Below are 20900 nucleotides of genomic sequence, written 5' to 3'. Positions count from 1 at the left end.
CCAGCAGTGTGAGGAGCGGTTAAGACCTCTGTTACCATCTTCCTGCAAAGGAGAAAAGAGATGCTGGACCATTCTTGGAGGACACTGGACGCACCCACCACTGATTTGTTAACAGCTGGCCTTGACACCAGGCATATGGGTGGGGTGAGGAGGTTAAAGGGGGGAAATTGTTGGTTTGATGTGAATGATTTTTGGACTAGGGAGGCAGGGTTGAGGGTTTTGTTTATTTGCCAGTTAGTGGGCCAGAGTATTGCTTTGCTTATTATTTGAGTATTGTTAATGTTTGCTATTAATAATAAGACTGGCATGTTCTTTCCCCTATAAATGTTATGTTATATGAAATATTAATGCATTATATGGTTCCCCCTATATTATATATTTTGTTTGCTATAAGTCACTTGAAGACCTTCGGGTGACAAGCAACAAATATGTTTAATAAATAAATAAATAACAATAAGTAAAATAAAATTATATTTGAGGAAAGTGCTTTGGAAACATTGCAAATGTGGAAGTCTAAGAAGTGGCAGACAACAATGTTGTGCTTCAATGGCACCTTCAAGGGTAGTTCTACTTAAGTGTATCACAGTAAAGGTAAAGGGAGCCCTGACCGTTAGGTCCAGTCGTGGATGACTCTGGGGTTGTGGCGCTCATCTCGCTCTGTAGGCTGAGGGAGCGGGCGTTTGTCCGCAGACAGCTTCCGGGTCATGTGGCCAGCATGACTCAGCCACTTCTGGCGATTCAGAGCAGCGCATGGAAACGTTATTTACCTTCCCGCCGGAGCGGTACCTATTTATCTACTTGCACTTTGACGTGCTTTCGAACTGCTAGGTTGACAGGAGCTGGGACTGAGTCAATCCTAAAAGTTATAAAAGAATGCATCAGCTTAGTAAACTCCTCCTACTCCAGTAAGATGCAAAACCTATGTAACAGATAGTTGACAAAAGGTATTCCTCACCACTGTTGATACCTGTCTCTCCACAAGTACCCCTAGGTGCCTGATCAGACAGGGGGAGGACCACTTCCTTCAGAGCCAACCTTGGATATATTAAATATCCAAACTATGGTGTCTTTGCACAATGAATGCAAAGTTGTTACTCTTTTTTTGGTAGTAGGTCCAGACATCTCAGTTCCTCTTAAATAGTCCTATACTGTAGTGGGGACATCACACCTTCCTTTCCCTGAAAACTGCAATATATTGTTGCACAAATACCACAAGCTACCTTTTGGAGAGCTCCTGTGGTAATTACCCAGACTTGCAACAATTTGTGAACCTCTTTAAAAAAAAACCCAACCTCTATTGGATGAACAAACAATACATAGCTTAATCTACTGCTATTTAATGCTACTGGCTGTGGCCACTTATGTGATTCTATTTATGTGTGTCCCACGACATCATAGAATCATAGAGATGGTACAGGCCAGCTCAATAAAGGAAATCCAGAGCTGGAGCATCTCCAACAGATGCCTGACCACCTTCTATTTCAAGACCTTCAGTTCCACTGTCAAACTGTTCTTACTGCGAAGATGTTTCTCCTACTGCCTACTGGAAATCTATCACCCTGAAACTTAATCCCATTGGATCCAGTCCCAAGGATGCAGAAACCACGTCATATGCACTGTATGCAATACTGATGACAAAATCAAGCAGGTCATCACAGCCAATCTGATCAAATCACAACATCTGCAAGTGAAACTTCAGAGTAAAGGCAAAGATGAACCAGCAACAAAAATGGGAGGTATTTTTCCACATTCAAGAAAACAAGCTGAAAACTCATAAAGTTCATTCTAAAAAAAAAAAGTGTTAATGTATCTGGATGCATTCTTCCTATTAAATTCTGAGAAATGGGGAATTTATGAATTTTAGTTAAACAAAACAATTCAATTCCATGCTGGATGAAGTCATTTAGTGGCATAACATTTAGAGGAAAATATAAAAGAGAAATCCAGCTAAGGTTTACAATCACTGTGCCAAGAGCGTGGGCCATAATGTGTTTTCTCTTGGGCAGTGTGTTTATTCTTCAACCAGCTGCGTTAATTTAATGTGTTATTCATCTTGTGAGGCTTCAACACTTGCATATTTAGCTGTTTGCTTTCCTCTTATCGACTCATTCCTTAAGTGGACCCATATTTCCTGTGGGTGGAGTTTAATAACATCCTTTGTTGCTAGGATACTGGGGGTGAATCCTAGATGTATGCCAGAGCTGTGGTGGTTCAGGATTTTTCTTAAAAACATTGTGGAACTCATACAGTTGTTATTTGTCCTCCTGACTTCTAAAACAATGAAATGGAAGGAAGGAATTTCCACCTCAAGAAATCAGGGCAAGATGACAAAAACCTAGAGGTATATGAAGCTACGTTGTGAAAGGAATCCTGGACTCTGTCATGTCATGTCTCACCAAGATTGAAGGATTTTAAACTACTTTGGCTTTTAGATTTCTTTAGAGAGCCAAACAAGGAAACTGGCAGAGTTCAGCTGTTAATTGGTGTTGCTCGCTTCTGGTTAAATGGGCTGGATTCTGATTTTGGAACCTGAATCTGGAGAACTTTCTAAATATCTCAGGTTGAGGGGCTTCAGTTATCATTACTTCCCTACCATCCTTGTCTTCATTGCAGTGTGTAATTTTCTTTCCATTTCCCTTCCTCCACACATACCCAGAGCTCTGATTCAAATGCTCGTCATTGCAAGAACCTTATGCATTTCGGTTTTTCTGGCCCACACTGCACAGCTGATAACTATGAGCCATGGCTAAAGCATGAATTCTTTGGGCCTGATACAAACTTGTAATTCAGAACTTCTTTCCCCTCTCTTCCCATGAAAAGCCCTGTCTGTTTTGAAAAACCAAAAGGTTGACTGGCACAGACCCCCCCAAATGTCCCTATTTTCCAGTCCCAGATTTACAGAAGCCATCCCAGTTTCTGATTTGATCCCAGAATGTCCCGCTGTTCCTTAGGACGTCTTATTTTCATTGGCTAAATATTGGACTGTATGGAGTTATGTGGCCCCTGAGCCAAAGAAATAAACAACTATACAATCTTTAGAAGACATTTAGAAGGCAGACCTGTATAAGTTTCATGTTTCATTATGTTTTTATACATGTTGGAAGCCACCCAGGGTGACTGGGGCGTTATCATAATTATGGAATAAGGACATCACTATTTTCATTGGAAAAAAATTGGAGGGCATGCTGGTGTCTAGAGTGACCAATTCATGCACTGCTGAGAGAAATTGGGGGGGGGGATTTCCTTCACAAAAAAGAGAGTAAAAATTTTGCTTATTGTTATTGAAATAGAAATACAATGCATTTCACCGTGGTGGCAAAGACATCAGGGAACTTAATGTGCCTGCTCTGTTTGCTGACCAAGTGTGGCTAACTGTTGAGAAGCATCTCCAGGTTTCTTGATCTCCCTTTTTATGGTCCCTGATCTTTAAACTGGATTTGGAGTGGACAGCTCTTCAAGCAGAGGACAACGCCAAATATAAGACTGTCCTCTGACAGGCCTTCAAAATAGAGGCTTTTCCTCCGTAAAATAAGACACCTATTTGCCTCATTTCAGTTCTCTTTGTTTAAACTCCTGATATTTTTTTCTACCTGATTTGTATTTATAGTAGGCATGGCAGGAGGTCATGTCTGTATAATAACTGTGTGTGCATGACAAAAGTTATTTGGACACTGTTCCATGTTTCGTTCTAGGGAAGTTCTCCTTTGGCCTCTGGCAATCTGATTTACTCACATAGGTTCTGGGGGCTACAAACCATATCAGCAGGAGGGATGGGGAAGCAATCTTGTGTTTACCCCAAAATTAATTGTGCCCCAGAAACATTCAAGTTGGGAGCTCGGAAACCCCTGAGGGGTTTTCCAAATGTTCAGCTGTAACACTTGAGAGGGAAAAACCCCTCTCTCTTCTGCCTTCTTTTCTTCTCTCAAGGACAAGTAAACTCACCTTGGGAAAAGCAGGGAGGTGAGAAGCAGGTATAGGGAAAGGTGCTAGAGCCCAATAGGGCAAAAACCACTCCTTGGTGCTGTGTGCACATTTCCCCATTTGACAGGACTGCAAGATCTATAAAGGAGGACCTAGTCCAGGGGTAGCCAATGTGGTGCCTTTCAGAAGTTGCTGGAGTGCAGTTCCCATCAGCCCCAGCCAACAGTCATGATTGATGGGAGTTGTAGTCCAACAACATCTGAACAGGTCCATGGTGGATACTCTTGGCATTAGTCCATGGATGTGCCCAGGCTGTACCTGCCCCAAAAGATCTATCGGGCTCCCTCCTAGTTATTCTTATGTCACTTCTTATTTTTGCATTCATTTTGTCCAGTTAATTTCTGTTGGGTTTTTAAACAGTCTTCCATGTATGGTGTCAGGGGATTGGCAGGTGGGCATGGATAGGCCAAAGGGGCTTGGTGGGCATGAGGTTCTTCTCAACCCCTGGCTTAGAAGGCCTTAGCAGTAGCGCTGCTTCTCTCTCCAAGCATCCCACCTGACACAGCAAGAGGCCTTTTGCTAGTTTCATCATCACCTGCCAAACCCGTTTTAATCAACTTCATTTTAAACTGCTGGGAAAGATAAACACTGAGAAAAGGGTTCTTACAATTTTTTTTTAACATGTAGGTAAATGTAAGTCACAAAACCCAAATGAGCTTTGCAAATTTGCCCTCATTCTGTCATTTTGTTTTAGATGTAATTATAAACTTGTTCCCAGCTTATCCAAAAAACGACTAATTCCCAGACTCCTTGTAAATCTGGCATTTCTCTAGAGGCCAAAATAAGGTTGGAATTGAGAGCCGCTGTTAATCAGAAGAGGATTTAACATTCCCTCCAGGTCTTTCTTTCCTTCCTTCATTTCAAAAAAGGGAATTATTTGAAATATCTAGTGCCCAGTGCATTGTTAGTATTTCATCAGTGTTTAAATATTAATAGTTTAACACTTCACATCCATTGAGTATGGCCAGGAATAATGAAAGCACATGTCTTAGATGTTTAGCTCTTCATTCATAATCGCAGAACTGCAACTTTAAAGTCACATGGGCATACTGCTTCAGAAGCAGACATCTCTCCAACTTAATTTCACCAGATATTCCGTGGGATTGAGATATTATGTTAGAACAGAGTTGCCATCCTGTGATGATTGTCCTTTTCTGCACAAGTAACAAGTACCAAGGTATATAAACCTGGTAACTCTTATGGAACTTGCATGTGCAGAAAAATCCCATCCTATCCCACGCTAAAGGAAATTTGGATGAAGTGGATGTGTCACTGCACCTGTCTTGGCTGGGACTGATGGAAGTTGTGGTTCAAAACATCTGGAAAATACCAGGTTAGGGAAGCCTGTTCTACATGAAGGTATCAGCAGTAGATGAATTGTTCAGATTACTCTAGCTAGACTGACCCCACCAACAACCAGAGGGCCTACTGCCTTGGCTATATTATTTTTATTGTGGTTTTATTAATATCTGATTTGACTTCATTTGTGCTCAACGCTGAAAAGAATTCAGGTGTCAAAAGCTATAATAAAATGAATGTTACCACTGTGGCATAGAGCCTGGTTGTGTGGAAGTTCTGCAGCAGGCCTGTCGCCACAGCAACATTTGAGCCAGGCCTAAGTTCTGATAAGAGAAGCCTGAAACAGATATTTTAATTGTTTGGAGATACACACTGTAGCCACATTCAACAACCTGTGGTCTATTAGCCATGCAAAAGGATAAATCTAATGCACTAGATATGCAGGGATGTTTTATGTTGTTTTTAAGAAAGCATAACTTGAACACTTACCATGTTGTCCACAACAACGGTCCCATTGGCAAGTTGGCATTCTTCCGCATGGCCATTGCAAAAGCAGCTGCCTCGGACAATTAGGTCATAGATGGCATAATGGGAGAATCTGTGGGGCTTCTCCAGCAGCCCTGAGCCTTGGCAAGGACACTCTTGTCTCTTTAATAAGAGGAGCCGCAGATTGGTGAGTTTCATGAGGTCTTGTGCTTCAGGACCGTATGGGTCTTCAATCTTGTTAGCAGGAGTTAAGGCACGAAAGATCACCTGGAAGCAGAGAAAGAGAGAGAGGAAACAATCTACCATGAAGTCGAGTTTTCCACATGTGACCAACAGAGGTTTACTTTAGCTATGCGGCCCATTTATAGTGTTTTTCTAGCAATTTAACTCACATGGCTTCCCCCAAAGGATCCTAGGAATTGTGATTTAGGGAAGATGCTGAAAATTCCCTGTTAGAACAGAAGAATTTCACGACAGCTTAAAAGTCAATGGGACAATTGTTCCCTCAAGGCAGAACACTAAAAACCACTGTTTACATTAGTTTCAAAGCTACTATTCATGGATAATACTTTGCAGATTCAGAAACCTTTATTTTTGCTTTGTCTTGAGTCCTGCCAGGAAAAGTACTTTGAGTTCTCTCATCCTGGGTTTTGGGCAACAACACACTCTGTCTGGAGCAATATCAGGCCTTCCATTGACATCACCTCATTGTTCTTTTCCCCATCAACTTCCCATCTCTTTAGAGGACACCGATTTGCAAGGGTTCAAACTGGAGATGTCCCTTGCTCCTGGGAGCAATGGGCAATTTGCCCAGCCTAGGCCGCCCAGTGCAGGTGTTCACACATTCCCTGCTCAATGGAAGCACGAGAAACAACAGAGGCCCCTTCCGGCCAGCTGTCCACATTCCCCCGAGGAATGGAACCATGTGCAAATAGCCCATTCTGTTTAGCACAGGTGCCCAGCATTCTTTCGATGGACAGAATTAAAGCCCAGTGACCAAGTTTACTCAATCCACGTGCCTGCCTGAGCTTGGTTAATGGAAACAAAGGCTAACCGACAAGCTTATTTAGCTCAGATAGCACCATTCCATTGTTGGTAGAGAAGCACTGAAATTCAATATGAATTCAAAAGCCACTGAGAGAAGATATCTGGAACTGAGATTTCCTCTTCTGAAGTTCAAAATCCAAGAGCCCCAAACAGTTACATGATCATGAAATCAACACCTGAAGTTGGGTATCAGGAGCGCATGCACACAAAAAATTGTTTTTCCTATTCACTGTTGCACCTAGAGGTAACAGTTTTTTGTGGTTCTAGGTGCCATCAAGAAAGTCTGAGATGTGTATGTGGACTAGCATTTCTTTACATTTTTTGCTTGCTTTTAATTTCTGGTGTTTTGCTGATGGCATGAAATACCTAAGGACACCCACTGAAACCAACAAAACCCCTGATTTCTATATTTGCCTTATGATGATTTAGATATTGCCCTACATCCAAGGATCACAGGGTGGTTTACAGTCTCTGGTGTCTCTTAACAGAGGAAATAAGTGTCTTTGGGTACCAACACACATCTTCCTCTCAGCCACCACCTGAGAAATCAATGTCAGAGAAGGCTTTGGAAAGATCACAGCCAAACCCAAAAGCATAGTCAATCATTCCAGTGGAAGCAGGTGTTTATAATAAGGTAGACAAAACAACATTATAGTTGCAAAGTGTACATCTCAGCAAAGCTTACAAAGAACCATATACTGTACCACATTATTATGGACCATTGCAGTGGCATTGCCCTCTTGGAACCAAGCAACTTGTTTGGAGACAGAAACATTTCTGAAGTCCTCCCAGTTGTGAAAGCTGCAATCAGGGCCTTGAAACTCTACTGAGGTGTTATCATTTGAGGAATATTTTTAGAACAGGATGCCAGCTGCTCAGAGCATTCCTCAATACAATAATAATAATTTTTGTGCTATATGGTTCTTTGTAAATTAAATCAACAACAAAGAAAATGCAACATTTAAAAACTGGCAAATTTGTTCCTTCACTGTTCTGCCCTGTTATAAGTGTTCCTAAGATCTGTTTTAAGTTGAGTAAACAGTTGATTTGACTCTAGGTTCTAGAAAGAAGAAGACAGATAGCAAAGGTTTCCAGTACTTTACATTATTTTGCAAACATGTATTTCTGGCCTTGCCTTTCATATTATTTTGCCATTTCTTGGTCCCCACGAGCTGTTGGATATCGATCCATCAGCAACAAAGCTTATTGTATGATAGGCTTGTCCCAATGGGTTCTGAATATCCTTTTTTGGAACTTCCGCTTCCCACATCAAAGTGCAATTCTATGATTAAATCACGGCCTCTTTCTGCTTGAGAAATAAAGCTCTGGGATGAGCAGTTTCCTCAGCTCTCTTGAATTGAGCAAAAGACGTAGAATGCTGCTGACTAGAAGGGGGCAACAGACCACTGTAAAAATGAATTTGTTGGGAAAGGAAGGCAGGGATGTTAGCTGCTCATAACAAATACATTCATTTTGGCAACTGGCCAAGAGGAGACAATTCTAGGCAGGCCAGTAAAATTCTGGCTGCTTAGACAACTTGTTCTGGTCTCCCCCACCAGCTTGCTTTGCTGCAGTTTATCTCATTTGCACCTAACCTTTTGCTTCCTACCCACCATGCCGGCCCAATAATCAATTCTGCCTCTGATTGACTATCTTTTGCTCTTTTTATGTGGCATTGCTTGATTGGTCCCTCCTAGGAGATCTAGCCCAGCTAGGATTGCCGAGTTGTCGTGTTTCCCTCACCTTCCCCCCTTTTCTGCCTGTCTGCTGTACAAAGTGAGTCTTCCCCACAACAAGTGGGGCAAGCAGGGAGTCGAACCGTGGACATCACTGGCTTCAACCTGGGGTATACTACCCCAATACACCATCCTAGCTCCAGCCTCATTTCAGTTCCTCTTAGGACTTCGGAGCTCGGCTGCTAACTTTCAAGAACTTACAGAATGGAAGTGTCCTCTGAATTATTTTGAATGCTCCCACAGAAAAGAGAGCTAAACTCTGTCTTTCTTGCATAATCCCAATTGATGCTGGAGCTCTGTGCTTTGCTTTCCTTTCACTCTCACCTCTCACATGCTATTGTTTTCAGTCGCTCAGCTGCAACTCATCATAAATGGAATATTATTATCCCTGCCTGCCCTGACCCCCTTTATCTTCTTTTTTTTTTAGCAGCAAGGAATTTAGGAGTGCCTTAGAGCAACAGAAAATGCAAGCTGACAACCATCATGAAGGGGATGTATTTCCGCCACCCTATTCAGTAGCAGCTGGCAGTTCTTCATCTCATTGATATTTTATCTCCGGCCAAGAGGGTCATCTTCATTCCAGAGACAATATCTCAGATTTTTTATTTCCTGCCATTCGTGGGGTCCATGTTTTGATTCTCCATTCCCCAATGCAGATAATTCTGTTATTACAGCCTGATCTCCCAGTCTGGAGTTGACGTGAAACGATGCGGCCACAACAAAAGCTCCTCTTATCAGGAATTCATGCCCAGAATCAAGAAGGATGAGTGAGTCATGGAGTCAGGGCACTTCTTACGCATGACCTCCTACGGCAGGCTACCCAAGAAAGGATCTTAAGATCCTCCTTAAGATGTCAGAAGAAAATTAAAACAATGAAGGCACATTGCGCCTTCTATAAGGTAGAAGATTCCAGGCACAATTATTCATTTACCATATTAAATTTATGTCCTGCCTATCCTAATCAGCAGGATCTCTAGGCAATGAAACAACTAATACAAACTTGCATAAAGCAATTAGCCTGCATCATTGCAAAATAAAACTAATCGAAGACCAGAACCTTGTGATGATGATGATTGATAATAAGCTGAAATAAAATTTAGAGCAAACCCCTCTATCACCTGCTGGCAACTGGTGACACGGAGAGGCCACTGCTGGAAGGACAACTGAAGGGATGGTCTTGTCCCCTCCTTCTGACACAGCAAAGAGATAGCAGAAGAGACAGCAAAAGAGATTGGCTCCTTTCAGCACCATCAGCAGTTGATAACAGGTGCACACAGTAAATGCAGAGGAGGGGTTGGGATCACGCCATTAGTCCTCCCCACCTCAGAAGCACCCAACGGAACTTATGAATGAATTCTATGGCTGGATCTACACACAGGAAGAAAACCACTATAAATAAGCCATAAATTAGATTGTTATAACAAAAGGAAAAAAAACCCTATGTAAAATTGCATAGATAATTTTTGTGCTCTAGAGCGCCATCTGGTGTCGCATCTTTACAATGGAGTTACAAGGATATAACTGACTTGAGTGTAGCTGAGTCCTAGGTAGGAATACACTGAGTCTGTCATAAAGTAGCAAATTTATCTTGCCAAAGTCACGGGGATGATAATGCGATATGGATGTCTGGGCCCTGGGATTGTGAACCATCAAGCTCAGTGCTCACACCCTGCCATCAGATAGTAGTTGCTTTCGGCGCCTGCCAATCTCAGTTAGATTTGAACCAGTTTCCTAGAATGAACTCAGATGGGGAAAGAAGAAAGCTTACCAGCTTATCAGAGGACCATTCAGAAAAGTGTTTCTTCTGAGTGCCTTGAATGGAGTTGGGAGCACCTGATGCTAACTAGGGCCTGGACCCTGGATTACTCGAACCCCTCTGATCCTCCTACTTTCTAAAAGAAGGGTGGGATAGTAGCCTAATAAATGTCAATTCTATACATAAAAAAGAAGCAACTTTTTTTTTTTTAAAAAAAGTCAACAATTCTGATAGGAACAGCTCCCCAGGTCCCTTCCCGTTTAGGTCTGACCAATGAAGCAGGAGCTTCACTGGGCGTTTATATAATGACGAGAGGATGATAAATCTATTCAGTATCTGCTGTCCAGCATGTCAGGAAGTGCAGAAATAATGCTAGAAAAACAGTGCCTTTTCCTGGCTAGCTTACAAGTTAAAAAAAACAGAAGGAAGAAGAAAAAGAGAATGCAAGCCTACAGATGTGGCTCATTAAAATGCAGGTTAGAAGAGGATTCCTCTTCCATTGTAGCTGCCTCTGAGTTGTTCTCCATTCTGCTTTCCCCCCTACAAAACCATATTTGCCTGGCACTGTGCACTCCCCCAACACACTCACACTGCATTACAGCCCTTTCCTCTGGGGAAGCAGAACCTGGTGGTGCTATCTGCATGTTTATTCTGCTGGAGTTAACTGCTTCCCCCCTCCCCTGCCTCTGCATTTTATCTCCTCTGCAGCTCAAGTTCAACGAAATGCTGAACAGACAGCCCTAGTCATAACATTTGGGCACTTGCCTCTATGAGCAACTAATCCCTTCCCCGATCTCTTCCAGCTGGAAGTTGGAATAACTAAAGAGTCATGAATGATGAGCTTTCTTTGTCATGGTGGCCAAAGCAGATCTGCTGACTCCAGGACCATGTTAGACTCAATAGGTGGCCCTGGAGTTTGCCATCTTTTTGAGGGGCGGGGGGGTGTCCTGGCTTAACCTCTTGCATTTTCCCAAATCATGACGACTATCATCACAACAGCTTAAATATATGCAGCTGCGATTATGGGAATCCCCGCCCTCTTAATCGCAGCAATGGGGGCTTCCAGACAGGGACTTAATATTGTGAATGGGTTGTCAGGAAGCTCAGGAGGAAGAGCTGAGGGATACCACCACCTCCCATCATATGCTGCCTGAGGCAGTTGCCTCCACTGCCTAATGGCAAGACCGGCCCTAAGCGTGAGAGCTCTTGTCCTTCCACTCAACTAGCAGTGGCTTCATGGAAGATTTGAAAAAGGTTCTTTTGCTGGTTTATTTTCCTCAGGCTCATATTTGTGAGTTCTGAGGCAGTTATGATTGAACCAGATCTGAATCTGAGTCTCATGGAAGGAAAGAATTAGAAAAATCCAGCGTTTGATCCACTGGTGTGGTTTGAAAAGAGAGCATGTGGGACCAATCCACATAGGTTGGCTAGCAAAGCTTGAAGGAGCATCTCCACCCCTATCATTCAGCTTGGACACTGAAATCCAGCTCTGAGGGCCTTCTGGCAGTTCCCCCACTACGAGAAGTGAGGTTACAGGGAACCAGGCAGAGCGCCTTCTTGGTAGTGGTGCTCGCCCTGTGGAATGCCCCCCCCCATCAGATGTCAAAGAAATAAACAACTATCTGACTTTTAGAAGACATCTGAAGGCAGCCCTGTTTAGGGAAGTTTTATCGTGTTTTTAATATCCTATTGGGAGCTGCCCAGAGTGGCTGGGGAAACCCAGCTAGATGGGTGGGGTATAAATAATAATAATAATAATAAAATCATCATCATCATCATCATCGAACAGGTCCGTCAAGCAGGGCACATCTAACCTGTTGCCACAGCAACGGGTTACCTTGTTCAGGCATACACAATTCCTCTTCCCCCAGTGCATTCCATTAATCAATCTAGCACACTCCCTTGGTGTCATCTGTCACAAGAGATGCTCACATGGAATGAATGGACTTTTGGTAGTTTGGCCTCCTATAGACTCTGACAGGAACATAAATAGAGAAGCAAGTCAATAAATTCTTGGTGGATCAGACTTTTCTGACCTATAGTTCCTGCAACGGCAAAGGGGAGAGCATTGCAATTGCCACCCTTCCAATGCTCCAAACTCTTCCTCCTGCAGACTGATTTTCATTTCCGGCTCCTCTGCTTTATTAAAACCATGCTTCTAATTTCCCAGATCCCTCCAGCACAGGATAAGGACAATACAAAAATCAAAATAAAAAAATTGAACACTGAATCTGAGACCTTAGCCTTGGTACAAATCTGCACCAGCCTTTTAACCTAAGCGTCTGCTTTTGATCACACCTTCTGTTTAACTGGCACAATGCAGGTGAATGTAAAACTAAAAACTGGGGCACATGCGACTGAAGATCTTCTTAAAGCAGGCCAGATGAAGGCTTTTTATTAGATCAACTTCTATGGGTAGCAAAACAAAGAAATGAAAAATGCAAGCTTTTGAAGTTCAGTATGCATATATCTATGCCTGCATTCTCTTCCACCAGCAGAACTTGCTCCACCACTGAATTTATTTGCCTCTCTTGTTTTCTGTAAAATAGCAATACGGTGCAACTTTCTGTAACTATTTCCATGTCTTAGGAAGGCATTCAGAAGATGAAAAATAAGACAACTACTTACACTGCTGTGTCCTACACCTTGGAAAGGTAAGCTGAGAGTCACGCGACTCATTTGGACAACCAGTTTGGATCATCAAGATAACTCTACTTTCAAGGCTGAAATCTTTTCGGAAACTGCTTTGAGGTTTGTTTGTTTTTACAATCAGCAGTATATGAATTTCATGAATGGATAAAATAAATTATCCTATGAACATATGTTTAAGCCCCATTAAACATACTTGGGGCCTGTCTGCACTGTAGATTTAAAGCAGCATCATACCACCTTAAACAGTCAGGGCTTTCCCCCAAAGAATCCTGGGGACTGTAGTTCATTAATGGGGGCTGAGAGTTGCTGGGAGAGACAGTTGCCAGAGTGTCTTAATGATCAATCCTACTTTCTAGGGCACTCTAGACTCGTAGTTCTGGGAGCAAATAGGGGATTTCCTAAGAACTCTCAGCTCTAACAATTCTTTGAATTCAGATTCTCATTTTTCAAATCCAGTTTACCACATTTCTGCATCAGTTTGCCATTTATTAATTAATTTAAAATTCTTCATGAAAATTCACCAGCATTTCGGTGAGCATTTATCCTAAATATACACATTGTTGTATACCAGTTTGCCTAATTTGCACATTTTTGCAAGTAATTTCTCCTGATATAGTGCCTTTTTCTACGCTATTTTGACTCATATATGCATCTTTTGACTAATATGTGCATCTTTAAGAACGCATCCTCCTGATATGCACAATGATTTCACACTTCTTTTCGTTAGAGAGCTGCATCATAAAATCCAGAGAAGTGTGGATTTTGAAGCCTGGCTGCATTTCAGTTCCCATACAGTTTCAGGCAAGGTGAATTACTGGGTTTCTGCCCTATCGCTCTGATCAGGAAGGAGCAGAAGGGAGAGGAGCCAGAGCGTGAGCTAGTAATGGGAAACTGTAGGGGATAGGCTACGTTGGTAGCGGTGGCCTCCAGTCCTTTGCCTTTCCCTCTATGAACATCTAAATTGGGTGATCATAAGGCATGGTGCCACCTGAATAGAGGCTCCACAAGTGAGAAAACCTGAACATGGTTCATGCAGCATCAAAAATCACTTGGATGCCATAGAGCGGGATATGTCAACATAGCCACATGTGCCTGATATACTATTCTAAGCAATTATAAAAGAATTCCAGGATTGTCAGTCGGTACACACTTGCCTTGCGCGGGATTCTGCTGCAGAGATTTCTTATTATATTTTTTTATGTCCCACATTTTTCCCAGGCTGGGACTCAATGCAGCTTACAGATAAAATAAGAACAGCTAAAAACATAGATTTAAAAACTTACAAAAAAATAAAACATTAAGATAGAGATGAGAGATTAGATATATGATAGATAGATAGATAGATAGATAGATAGATATAGATAGATAGATGATAGATGATAGATGATAGATATATATGGCAATCATTTTACGCTGGAGTTCCATTCATGACCTCCCGGCATGTTGGCGGAGCATGCATAAGCCACGCCCAATTCCATTCTGCCCCATTTTCTAGCCATTTCCAGGTCAGCAGCAACAAGTTTGTGCATGATCGTGCATCAATCAGACATGCATAAAATAGTCACTGGCATACACACACACACAAACACACACGTAGAAGTGCAGGATCCAGGTTTCTGAAAACGAGGCGCTGGCAATGTTCTTAGTACTCTGTGTGCACGGACAACATGACAAATGACTTTGCTTTATATAGAAAAACTGCCAGCTGAAAATAGAACAGTTTCACTGAGTGTGTATTTTTAAAATCTCTCTTTCTTTGGAAAACAAATTATATGATTAGGCCTTTTTAAAAAAACACAACACCATAGTTCCGGTTCCGCAAGAAACATCTCCATGCAATGTGCATTTTGATGCTCATTTCCATCTCTCTGAAGCAATGCTCACCCAAACTCTGCTGAACTGGCTGGATGATGCAAATAGAGATGGAAAGGACCATATCCAGGGCTGTCAAAGGTTACACAACACGTGTTGCCCACGACTACACCAGGGCTGCTCTCTTCCGCAGCAGCTTCTAACCTTTGTTTTTAGCATAATCTCTCAGTGACCACAGAAAGGGGAAGCATATTTCAGTCACCGTCACCTACCTCTCCTCTAGTGCAAGGCATCACGTCAGAATACCTGGAGGTACAGAGAGACCCTTCCTCGGTGGTATCATCTGGGAGCCCAAAAGTGGCCGTGCAGTTGGCAGAGAAATATTTGTACGGCCTCCACGTCTGCCCATAGTCCTGCGACCTCTCCAGCACCATGGCCGCTGGGCGAGGCGACTTGAACACCACTATGACGTGGGTCAGGTAGAACTCCGTCTCCAAATCCAGCCGGATCTCCTCCCTGTGCACCCCTTGCGCAGACTGCCACCAGGAGGTGGGGTTTAGGAAGAAGTCGTCCGTCATAGCGGAAGGAAGGTGAGAGTTATCAGGCTGGTTGGCGTTACACTTGGTGCACCTAGGCTGTCCACACCCTTGGGGGCCGTGGTGGAGAAGATGGTGGTCTGGGTAAAAGCAGTAAAGTTCTGTGCTGTTCTGACCGCAGGTGGTAAGCGTGACTGGCGTTCTTCCAGTCGCAAGGTTCCCCACGGCAGGATTGCAGGAGTGCCCATCGCATCGGAAGGCTCGTAGCTTCGCTGAATCTGCAGTGCGAGCAGCAGGGAACAAAACGATATAAATCTGCATAAAATCAATATTCTGCACCATTGTGGATCACCCAGTCCCTCCCCAGCCCTGGATCCCCTACCAAGCACTTAACACCGTCATTAATTGTTATTATTATCTGCATTTATTGTTTGCTTTCTGAAAAAAAAAGTCTCAAAGAGACTTATGGCCCATCCATCAGTTTCACTTAACCCGAATTTGATGGCATTGTGTACCAATTGATTTGCCTGGGTCTGAGACATATTCTCGTTCCACAGCTGTGCCTTGCGAAAATCCGATCCTACCCACTGAATCGGGTATTATCAAATGTGCGGAAAAGCCAAAAAGAGATTTTGCTTAACCAAGCATCAATTCAGTTGATAAGATCAGATATTTGCAAGGAACAGTTGTGAAATGAGAAATTAATTGGCAAATTAATTGGTGCACAATACGATCATAATGCAAGTCATTTAAAAACAAATAGACAGGATAAAATACAGCAGGGTAAACATTTCTAAAAATGTCTTCATACAGATCTACCTTCTGGGCCTCAAATCCTTGTTTTAAAAAATGATGCTTGCATTGATTGAAACCCTTTGCTATGGAGAAGAACGTGCATAATTTACTGTGGCTGTGAGACCTCCTGAAAACAGGGCAGGGTGACAGAAAAAGAAGAAAATTGGAGTGCTTGTACCATGAGTCACACAGCACACACAGACAAAATTGCTATTAGAAGCAGCTGCCAGCAGGAGGAGCAAGCTAGAGAGGCCCCCCATGGCCACACTTAGGGCAACAGTCCTAAGACAGTGGCAGCCCAGTGGTACTTCATGTAGCAGCTGAGAACAAGACCTGAATGCTTGAACTCGCCCTGAGAAAAAATGATCAAGCCCGCCTCGACAGTGCCATAAAACCATCAGAAGAAATATTGAATCAAATGGCCCTAAGTGCATGAAAAAATGAGTTCCAATAATAAATACAAGTGGGAAGTAGCAAAGCAGTGGTTGATAGCTCCGTTCTAAAGGTAGTCAAAATCAGAATTCACTTCCAGTTTTTCTACCCAGAGGCTACACATCTTCTGTTCCTGTTCCAAATCCATTTCCATGCTCGTTTCCATTACCTCTGTCACAATTTCACAGGATGCTTCTGCTGCAGAATATCATGCTGAACTAGGGCTTCTCACAGTTCTATGGCTTTATGCTTTTCATACCTACAGAAAGTTTTTTTAAAAGGCAGAACACACTATTTATGTCTTAAGTGTATCGACTAAAATTTGTGGGTTGGATTTAAAGTTTTTGGAATTGGGGAGAGGGAGACTAGCTAATTGTCTTCTGCAGTTGATAGTGCAAGAACTGGAGCACCCTCTTCTCAACCTGGTGCTCTCCAGATGGTTGGGACTCCAGCTCCCATCAGCCCCAGCCAGCAAGAACCATGTTCAGGGATGATGGGAGCTGTAGTCCAGCAACAGGCTGGGGACGGCTGAACTAGTGGAAGAATCCCATAGTGGTTCTCAAATGTCTACTTGTGGAAATGGAAGCGCCTCTTTGGATTTAGGTTCACTTTTCTTGCACGGTCCTCTAGCCTTGTGGGATCTACTCTGTGTTTCACTAGAGATCTAACAACCAGAGCCAGGTGCAAAAGGAACTGAAGAACTTAGAATTGAAGAACATGAGTGCTCTGAACTTGCAGTGAGCTCAGGGATTTGTTCTAAGTACCAGAACTGAACCGAGTTCTGCACACTAAAATGCAAGTCTGGTTCCTCCAAGCTTTTTTTTCTTTCCCATTTCAGCAGTCCAACTTGTGGTGGTGGGAGTCATTGTGCTGTTGCCATTGTCCAACCACTGGAGTCAGAAACCCTTGCTGCTGTGCTGCAAATCGCCAATAGTTCCCGATCTACTTCCACCTTCTTCTGCTCCAGCATGAGCTGTAAAACAGGCCTTGGGTGATCAACTGTGCCTTTCCCCCGTGCAGAAGGGAACCTTTGGGTCTAACCCAAGAACTATGGAATTGCTCTGTTTGCATGGCTCTGTTTCAAAAGTAGACTTGCCCTGGTTTCCAATGAATCCTCAGAATGCAAGAATGACAGGAGATGAATACAGATGACGCTCGCCCCGTGGCTCAAAATTAAAATGGAAATCTGCTTCTTTTCATTCCTAGAGATGGAATCGGAAAGCATCCCACTGCCTGTCTCTCTCTCTCTCCTCCACTCCCCCCGCCACCAATTTTCTAAATGCATTTTATGGAGCAGGCAGAGTGGGGAAGAGCACAGTTGGCTTTCTAATCAGTGGTGATGACAAGGAGGCTTATCTGCTGTGCCTGCTAATGCAGCAACATCAATAAATGGTTCCTGTCTGAACTGCTGTGTCATTAGGAACGGCAGAGTAGGAGAGCACATGTGACAAATGAGCGGAGAGGGGGGCGGGTGGGAAGAGTCGGATCAAAATCTGCAGTTGATTAAGAGTCTTCCATTGGAAGCAATTAATGTGCCAATAAGGCAGCCCATCCGTCACTTGGTTTATTTCTCTGAAACGCGGGGTCATAGAAGTGGGGCATGGCGGGCAAAGGGGCAGAGCATTCCGGCAACCAGGGACTTACCCTGAATGCCAAAAGGGACTCCTTGAATAATTCATGCCAGGCTAAACAATCAAGGCTGTAGTGCGCCCTCCTCCCCTCGCTCCCAAGGGGCTGTATGTCACCGAGGTGGATGGTGCCTGGCTCTTGATAGATGGCATTGCGCAATAATCGATGCCACTCAACTATTTATGCATTTACCCTGCTATCCCAGGGGAGTCGCTCAGCAAGGTGGCTGTTTGTCAGAGGGCTTCTGGCAAATGTTTGAAGCATCTGGCAGTGACATAGTCATCAAAAAGCTGGGCAAACCTTTCAGATGGCTGATGGCTGAAAGCAGATTAGCTGGTTTGGGATGTGGTATACACATGGCATTGGTGGTGCTGTGGGTTAAACCACAGAGCTTAGGACTTGCCAATCAGAAGGTCGGTGGTTCGAATCCCCATGACAGGGTGAGCTCCCATTGCTCAGTCCCTGCTCCTGCCAACCTAGCAGTTCGAAAGCACATCAAAGTGCAAGTAGATAAATAGGTACTGCTCTGGCAGGAAGATAAACAGTGTTTCCGTGCGCTGCTCTGGTTCGCCAGAAGTGGCTTAGTCATGCTGGCCACATGACCCAGAAGCTGTATGCCAGCTCCCTCGGCCAATAAAGCGAGATGAGTGCCACAACCCCAGAGTTGGTCACGACTGGACCTAATGGTCAGGGGTCCCTTTACATTTACCTTTATACACATGGCATTAGCCACAATCCAGATCTAGGAAAATACTGTGTTTTGATATGTTTGCCCCCAAACCAGCTTCAAACCACACCGAGAAAAAGAATGACCCAGCTGTGTTTTAAGTCAATAGTGTGTGTGCCTTGCCTTACCGAGTTCAGCTGGCTACATGTGGGTTGAAAAGTGGGTCTGCAGCAACCTTTGCATAATATACTCAAAGCGCCACATGTTCCAAGCTAGTAGTTATGCAAACCCATCCTTATTTGATGTTTCAGGTTAGTGGGTCTGCCCTTGCTATTGAGTGCCTTTCACCCATTGATGCCATGTTATGAAATAAGAAAAAACCAAACCAAACCATAGGCAGTATGGAAAAATAAACAAACCAGTATATAGGGAGAAGACTGGCCAGGTTCCTCGCTCCACTGAAAGAGTGGAATCCCACTGGAAAGCACTTTAAATTCTTTACTAGAATTTAGTAAAGTGTATTTTACACAAAAATACACACACGCGTGGCATAACTATACTGTGTTAAGGGATCCTAACTAGGCACGCTTGCTTAAGGACAGAAGAAATGTATTGCTGAATTACCATAGTTAAGATCAACCTAGCCCTGCAATGATCCCAGTAACCAGCAGATGTTAGGTGAAGCATTGGAAATTGGCTAGCAACACACCAGTGGAGCGGATCACAGTCTACTTTCTGCCATTCTTCCTCTGTGCTGTCAGAAGAATCTCTTCCAAGTATGTGTGTTCACTGGAAGTAGGCATCCATGACCTTACTGCTCCCATTCCTAAAAAATCTTATATGCAAAGAATTGGGCAGATCCAAACTATGGCTCATCGCGATCAGTCGCCTTCTCCTTCATCCTCTTGGATGGGATGTTGATAATGGTATGTCCTCCAGGAGTACTGCCAGGGCCACCACTGCTTCTCAATAACTGCTGACATCAAGCACATTTGCTACATAGCATGGGCGTAGTCAGGGGGTGCAGGAGTGCTGCTGCGCCCAAAGATAAAGTAAATACTGTAAATAGAAATACTTAACTAACTGACCAATTGCATTGCAGATATCTCGGTTCTTCCCCTCCCCAACATAAAGCCTGTCCCCCCCAAATAAATCCTGGCTACACCCATGGTACATAGGCTCCTGTTGTCACACCACACCCATGGTGAGGATGCTTCATGTTGTGTTTGAGAGCAATGGAAAACCAGGGGAGTCTTTCTACAACCAACTCTTTGAAAAAAGAATTGCTGCTGCTAGTTTTAATTCTAAACGGTGCAATGGAAAAGCTCTTTATATATGTCCCTTCCTCTTTATATATAGATTTTAGTAGGCTAATCTGTTCCATGAAGCCTAACTCCTTAAAGCAGTCTGCCTCTTCCCTTTATCCCTTTCCTTTATAACTGTTGAAATGCATAGACTCTTTGAAATGGTAATCTTTCTTGTTTGCTGATATAATTGTGCAATGCACCATGTGTCCCGTTATAATTCTAATTGCCTTTTGAAGGCATTTAAATTGGTGGCCATCAACACATCTTGTGGTAACAAATTTCATAGTTTATGTGTTACTGTGTAAAGAAGCTTCGGGGGGGGGGGAATCGCTCAGCCTTTACCAAGCTGGTGTCCTCCAGATGTTCTTGGGACTTCAACGCCCATCAGCCATGAGAGTTGTAGTCCAACAACATCTGGAGGGCATCAGATTTGTGAAGGCTGATCTAGCTAATATTGGTAAGAGAGGTAAAAGAAGATGGGATTTACTACTCTATAGTGAGGGACACAGGTGGTGCTGTGGATTAAACCACAGAGCCTAGGACTCGCTGATCAGAAGGTTGGCGGTTCGAATCCCCGTGACGGGGTGAGCTCCCATTGCTTGGTCCCTGCTCCTGCCAACCTAGCAGTTCAAAAGCTCATCAAAGTGCAAGTAGATAAATAGATACCGCTCCGGCGGGAAGGTAAGTGGCGTTTCTGTGCGCTGCTCTGGTTCGCCAGAAGCAGCTTGGTCATGCTGACCACATGACCCGGAAGCTGTATGCCGG

The 20900-nt window shown here is 43.5% G+C and overlaps 1 protein-coding gene across 1 annotated transcript in view; it reads right to left on the bottom strand.

Moving 5' to 3' along the window:
- The window catches only part of LOC309364716 (netrin-4-like), a 49757-nt gene that overhangs the window by 24217 nt on the left and 4640 nt on the right, over positions 1–20900 (bottom strand). The window contains exons 2-3 of the mRNA XM_081902513.1: positions 15042–15583; positions 5770–6033 (exon numbers count right to left, since the gene is read on the bottom strand). Of these exons, the coding sequence (XP_081758639.1) occupies positions 5770–6033; positions 15042–15583 (806 nt within the window). The remainder of the gene's footprint in view (positions 1–5769; positions 6034–15041; positions 15584–20900) is intronic.

The sequence above is a fragment of the Podarcis melisellensis genome, assembly GCF_964234715.1.
Source record: "Podarcis melisellensis genome assembly, chromosome: 2".
Classification (NCBI taxonomy): domain Eukaryota; kingdom Metazoa; phylum Chordata; class Lepidosauria; order Squamata; family Lacertidae; genus Podarcis; species Podarcis melisellensis.
Note: the sequence above shows the minus strand (reverse complement) of the source record. Positions and strands in the feature narration are given on the sequence as shown.